The sequence below is a fragment of the Amborella trichopoda genome, chromosome 8 (assembly GCF_054954075.1).
Source record: "Amborella trichopoda isolate Santa Cruz 75 chromosome 8, AtrichopodaSantaCruz75HAP2 v2.0, whole genome shotgun sequence".
In the NCBI taxonomy this organism is placed as follows: domain Eukaryota; kingdom Viridiplantae; phylum Streptophyta; class Magnoliopsida; order Amborellales; family Amborellaceae; genus Amborella; species Amborella trichopoda.
The window spans coordinates 10,221,464-10,227,400 of record NC_142343.1 but is presented as its reverse complement, the minus strand read 5'-3'; the positions used below and the strand labels follow the sequence as shown (position 1 = coordinate 10,227,400).

Sequence of the window (5,937 nt, the reverse complement as noted above, 5' to 3'; positions counted from 1 at the left end):
ACCACGAAATAAATATCAAGAAATAACAAAATTAAAGAAAAAAAAGGCACAAGCTGAGTATTGAGATGATCCCATTTAGCTGATAGAACTTTTGACGACTTAAACAGTTTAATTATAAAGAAAATATTGCTAAATATGATCAAATGAGTTTGATGTTTTCCCACAGTAGTTTATGAAATCCCATCGAGCTATCAAAGAAAATTACAAAGAATAGATGATAAAAGCTCATAACTGTATAAGTGAGAGAGAGAGACGAGAGAGACCTGGAGTAGTGGTGGCTTTAATGGATTTCAGAGAAGAAAAGCACCAAAAAACCACCAAAAAAAGAAGAGAATATCCAGTAAATGATTCAATCCATCATATACACAACACTCATCTGCAAAAGTGACTTCTGAAAAAAAATTAGGCTTCTACTGCACGAGTAAAAAACACAAAACCCTAAATAAATGCCACAACTAAGAAGAGAGAAAATGACGATGGAGAAGGAACCAAACTATCAATAAAACAAAAGACGCTTTCCATGCTTTACAATTACACTCAATAACTCAATGAAACAAAAATAAAACAACGACAAGAAAACAAGAATTAATGGTCTTCTTCTCCCCCTTTCTTCTTCTTCTGTTGTTTTCCTTTTTACTTTTCAAATAGAATAAGATGATCACAACAAAGGCCCTGTGCTTGATGTGAAGCCAGAAAGATCAGTCCATGGATTCCAGTACTGTTCTCCGCTGCCGGAATCCGGCCTCTGAACACCTAAACCTGCTGCCACAAGCCCCAAACTCCGTCCGTCCTCCAATTTCACCGCCGCCTGGGGTATGTTACCTGTGTTCCTCCCCCTGAATCCACTCGCACCCATGAAACCATTCTCCACATCTTCAAGTGGGTTTCTGATCCTGAGCCCACTTGCGCCCACATAACCCTGCTCCCCACCTTCCAACCCATAAAATCCCTGTTGCTGTAACCCCACCAGCCCCTCACCTTGCCCAAACCCTAGAAAATTGTGTTGCCCTAACTGACCTGCCTGGACCCTAAAATCTACCATGTCCAACAACTCAACTGGAGTTGTAGAGAAATCACGTCCACTAGCTTGTCGGTTCGCATTCATGAACTCTGGAATGGCCATCGGGAAACCCAGTTGTTCAGTAGTGACTGCGCTGTGGTGGTCTAACTGTGGAGAGGGCCTTGAGCTGGACGCCGAGCTGCCGCTATTGCTTGAGTTGTTTTTTGTTCTCTTATTCTTTCTGCAGCCGCCGCCAACTGGGACGTTGCGCAGGGCTCCGCCACGAGTCCAGTAGCGCCTGCATGTTTTGCAGAAGTGGCGGGGCTGTGAGAGGCTGTAATTGTTGTAGTAGCAGAATTTGGTATTAGTCGAGTCGCACCGTGGGCAGCGCAGTGCAGTGGCCTCGGAAGCTGGTGGCCTTGCCCCACGAGCCCTTCCAGCTGTGGCCGCGGAAGCTGGCACAGAAACTGTGCCGATGCCGATGGCCGTTCCTTCTTGGCCTCCTTCTTGTTCTTGCTGCAAACGAAAATTGCACCAAATAATCTATCATCTCTAGATCCTACTCATCATCCAAAGTAGACCTAAATTCAGAAAATCCTATTACTAATCAAAAGAAACCCATCTTTCTTCTATATCTGAAGAAAAACCCACATACCTACTAGAATGAACCCTTGGTAAACATTTTTATGGAAAGATCAATGAGATTCTTTGGCATATTCAAAGAAGATCTCAAGCTCAAAACTTCTCGTAAAACCTCATCTTTGTAAAAGCTCAAGATGACTGGTATATTCAAGGAAGAACCCATACCTAAACCTTAAAAACTTCAACCTAGTTGGAATTTAGTATAGAGATCAAAACCTCCTATATAATCAGAGAAGAACCAGTTTTGTAGAAATCTTAGATCCTTACAATTTAGTATAGAGATAAAAAACTCCTATATAATCAGAGAAGAACCAGGTTTGTAAAAATCTTAGAGCGTTTGGTATTATTCAAGAAATACCCATATAAAAACGTCAACCCAAATGCTAAGCCAAACCCCCCATTTTCTCAAAATCTCAGACTCTCCTTTTTTATCAGAGAAGAGCCCATGAGAAAGTCCTGAGCTCTAACCCTAACTGCCAGGTTTTGTTGAAAGCATAGAGTTCTGGTATATTCCAAGAACAAAACGAACCCTAAATCCAAACCTAAGACTAACGCCCATGTTGAAAGAAAGCTTAGAGCTACAGGTATATTCAAAGAAGAACAAAGAACAAAGAAAAAAGGATAGTATTAGAGAAACCCTAAATTCCTTTACCTGAGGCCAATTGGGTGGGTCTATGTAAAGGGGAACTGTGGTAAAAACCATGTCTTCTTCTGAAAGCTTAGCCGAAATTCTTTTACATGGACATGGAGAGGAGTTGCAGAGAGGCGTTAGGGGTAGGAAAAAGAGGAGTTTTTTTGTGGGTTTTTCAGGGCTAAATTACTTAGCCTGTAAGCTTCTTTTTCTTTTGTGGGGTGGAGGGGATTTGGGTGCATGGGAAGTGGGGATGGAAAAAGATAAAGGGGAGGCCTTTAACAGGCCACGAAAACCCTAAAAATATACCAAAAAAAACTCACACAGTAGACTGTACCCAAAATGAAACGCTAAAATAATAGGAGAGAAGGAGAAATGCCCGACAAAGAAAAAAGGTGGACTTTGGTGGTAATAAGTTTTTCAGGATCTTTAAATAGTTTTCCGGGTGACTTTTCTAGTTTCCCGGCGTCTTTTTAAGTTTCCTGGCAAGGTTTCGACTTAGTTTACGTCTTTTTCCTGATTTTCCCGACGACTGTACCGGAATTTTACATCTTGACATAGACTAACCTGGATTTGATAGGGTGACGGAACATGTGTTGTGCGATTAAATTACCCTTTGGATTCCACCTATATGACGAAAATAACCTTAGGGTTCAGCAGTTAAGACAGCATTGCCCTATACCTTCCACACTCTTAATACAAGAGGCAACCCAAAGTTGGTTTTTTCAATCTGGAAAACGTTTTATGGTCCCCAGGAACCGAAATGTAGTCTTGGTCCTAGGGGTAAAACCAATGTTTTAGGGCCATCTTAGACGGGAAAACTTTAAGACCGCTGGCAATGGGCTGGGCGGTCAGGCCCAGCAGGATTGACCCAGCACTAAAAAAGTAGGTCTCGGGCCAGAGTGCTAGTCCGGTTTGACCCAGCCCAGCCATGACCCAATAGTGCCGGACTGGGCTTGGACTGGCCCGATGGGGACAAGGTCGACTTTGGGGTGAGAAGAATTTAGGATGGGAAGAAGTGTATAAAGTGGTCCTGCAGGATCATGCTACACGCCACCTAATTTGAGTGCAGTTATACTTTCTCCGCGACTCCAATAATAAGGGGCAATTTTGCTATTTAGCTCACCCAAATCTGCCAACCTAAGTATCTTTATCAGAAGTATCTAAAATATGGTTTAGAAATGTCTAAGCATAGGTTTAATAATAAGCACAGAATTTGGCATTCAAATGGGCCCCAAGATTTTCTTGAACGGGCCCAAATTAGAAATTCACTCAAATTTATTCTTGATATTATCAAAATAGGTCAAAACATAATGGGTGTCGTTTGTCAACTTTAAATAATCAAAGGCGCATATTCAACCAATTATAATATGCCAGAACTCTGGATGATCATTTGCATAATATAATGCTATAATGTATCAAGTAGATCTATAAAAACTTGAATATCTTAAAATTATATATATATATATATATATATATATATATATCTATTTTTATTTTTTTTTCTTTTTCCCCTCATATCGATGCATATTGCGGTCAATATGGTCGATTGAAGGGTCATCGAGCATCGAGGCAAACTTTTTTGGATATTTGAGATGCACCTTAATTAGCTAAGTCATTAGTATGGGGGTTTTATTCCTAATGAGCTTTAAGATACAAATATGGGAAAATCTAGCATTACATATAATTTATTTGTTCTCTAAAGAGGATAAACTTCATATAATTACTTTAACTATAGAAAACAAATGAAATATAGTCACCATGTTTTTTATTAAAACATGATTTCTTTTTTTGAAAAAGTCTTTCTTCAAATTTATTAAACACTTAAAATCTTTTGAAAAAGCTTATTTTTTATGCAACCAACATAAACACACATTTTATCTTATTACATAAACTAATTCTAAAAAAACCTTATTTTCTATTTTCATGTCGATTTTTTCCAAACTTCAAACTCCCATTCTTTTCCCTCGTTCAAAATATTTGGATTTTGGTTTTGTGAGAAGCTTACTTGAAGCCGAATTAAATCAAGAATTTTGGTTTAACAAGAAAAATTCACAAAAAATTTCACCTACGTAATCCCAATAAAATATATTCCTCAAAATCAATTGTATTTCCTAAACATAATTACAAACATACTCAAGAAAACATTTTCCCAAAAAAAAAAATATACTTCTTAAAAAACATTACAGACGTAGAGGAGTGGAACCCAAGGAAAAGCCCTTCCTTGTTTCTATAAATCAAAAAACCATTTCACAGATATATATATATATATATATATATATATATATATATATATATATATATATATATATATATATATATATATATATATATATATATATATATATATATATATATATATATATATATATATATATATATATATATATATATATATATATATATATATATATATATATATATATATAGAGTCGAGGCTCTAAACAATCAAATTAGAGCCTACCTCAAATATTTCACTAGAAGAGGTTGGTTTGATGCCCAAATATCTTCAAATTGATCATCTCGACATCAAGACGCATAGACATGAGAAAAAATAGATTTCGAGTTTTGGAAATAGTGTATTTCGTAACGCATTTTTTGGACCATCAATTTTCAAGTTTTTTAGGTTTTCATAGATACGTCAATCTATACTATTTTTTAAGCTTTAAACTTTATAAATAGAGATGAAAATATATTTTAAAGCTATCACAAAGATTTTCAGTATTGAAAGCACATTTCTCGACAATATTTGAAGGTAGGCTCTAATTCGATTGTTTAGAGCCAGAATGATTGCATGCAACAGTTGTATAGTAAGATAAAACAACCACACTTCTAAAAAAACTATGCACACTTCTAAAAAAACTATGTTTGTAGCATTATATCACCCCAAAAATTTTACATACCCTCTCTTCATCCTCAATTTTCAAAAGAAAAATCAAAATTGCATCATAAATATGTTTAAAATGAGGCCCCTCTAACAATAAATCTACACCATCCTTTTAGCCAATTTCAAGATCTAGGCTTTTATGAACTCAAAGCCATATTTTTCTTTTTCAACATTGTTCATCTAATCATAACAAAGCTATCTAAAAATTTTGAAATGAGAAAAATCCTTCTAAGTCTTAAATCTAAGCACCTTAATAAAATGGACGCCTTATATTAATTGAGCTAAAATAACACTTTCTAGGGTGCATTTTCAAATTTTATTTTTTTGTGATTGTTCAATAGAATGAAAAGAGTGTACATTTAAAAATTGGGATCAAACAAATGGCACTAACATGGTGTTTGAAGGTTATTGCATTATATTACTATATAACTGCTGCATGAACCCCAGGCCCACATACACGAATTAAAAGTTTATATAAAGTTGCAACCTTAAAATGTAGAAATAATGGTGTACCTAAAAAATCCATCATAAAAGGTTATTTTGATGTTGGAAAACCCTCTAATTGATCATCTCGACATTATGATGCATGGAAATGGAAAAAAAAAGAATATTTTGTATCCCTAGAAATAGTACATCTTGCAAAACATCATCTGGACCGTCCATTTTCAAGATTTTTTAGTGTTTATAGATTTACTTGATTTGAATTAATTTTGGAGTTTAAAAATTTATAATTAGATATAAAAATGGATTCTTAGGCCATCAAAAGATTTTTTGACT

General features: G+C 35.7%; 1 protein-coding gene across 1 annotated transcript; it reads right to left on the bottom strand.

The window, feature by feature from the left end:
• Window positions 1-325: 325 nt before the first annotated feature.
• Window positions 326-2,851, bottom strand: LOC18436056 (uncharacterized). The gene is made up of 2 exons (XM_006846083.4): window positions 2,295-2,851; window positions 326-1,516 (listed from the first exon to the last, which is right to left on the bottom strand). Exons 1-2 carry the CDS (start codon window positions 2,343-2,345, stop codon window positions 659-661), a joined length of 909 nt encoding a protein of 302 aa, XP_006846146.1. The 5' UTR covers window positions 2,346-2,851; the 3' UTR covers window positions 326-658.
• Window positions 2,852-5,937: the final 3,086 nt, after the last annotated feature.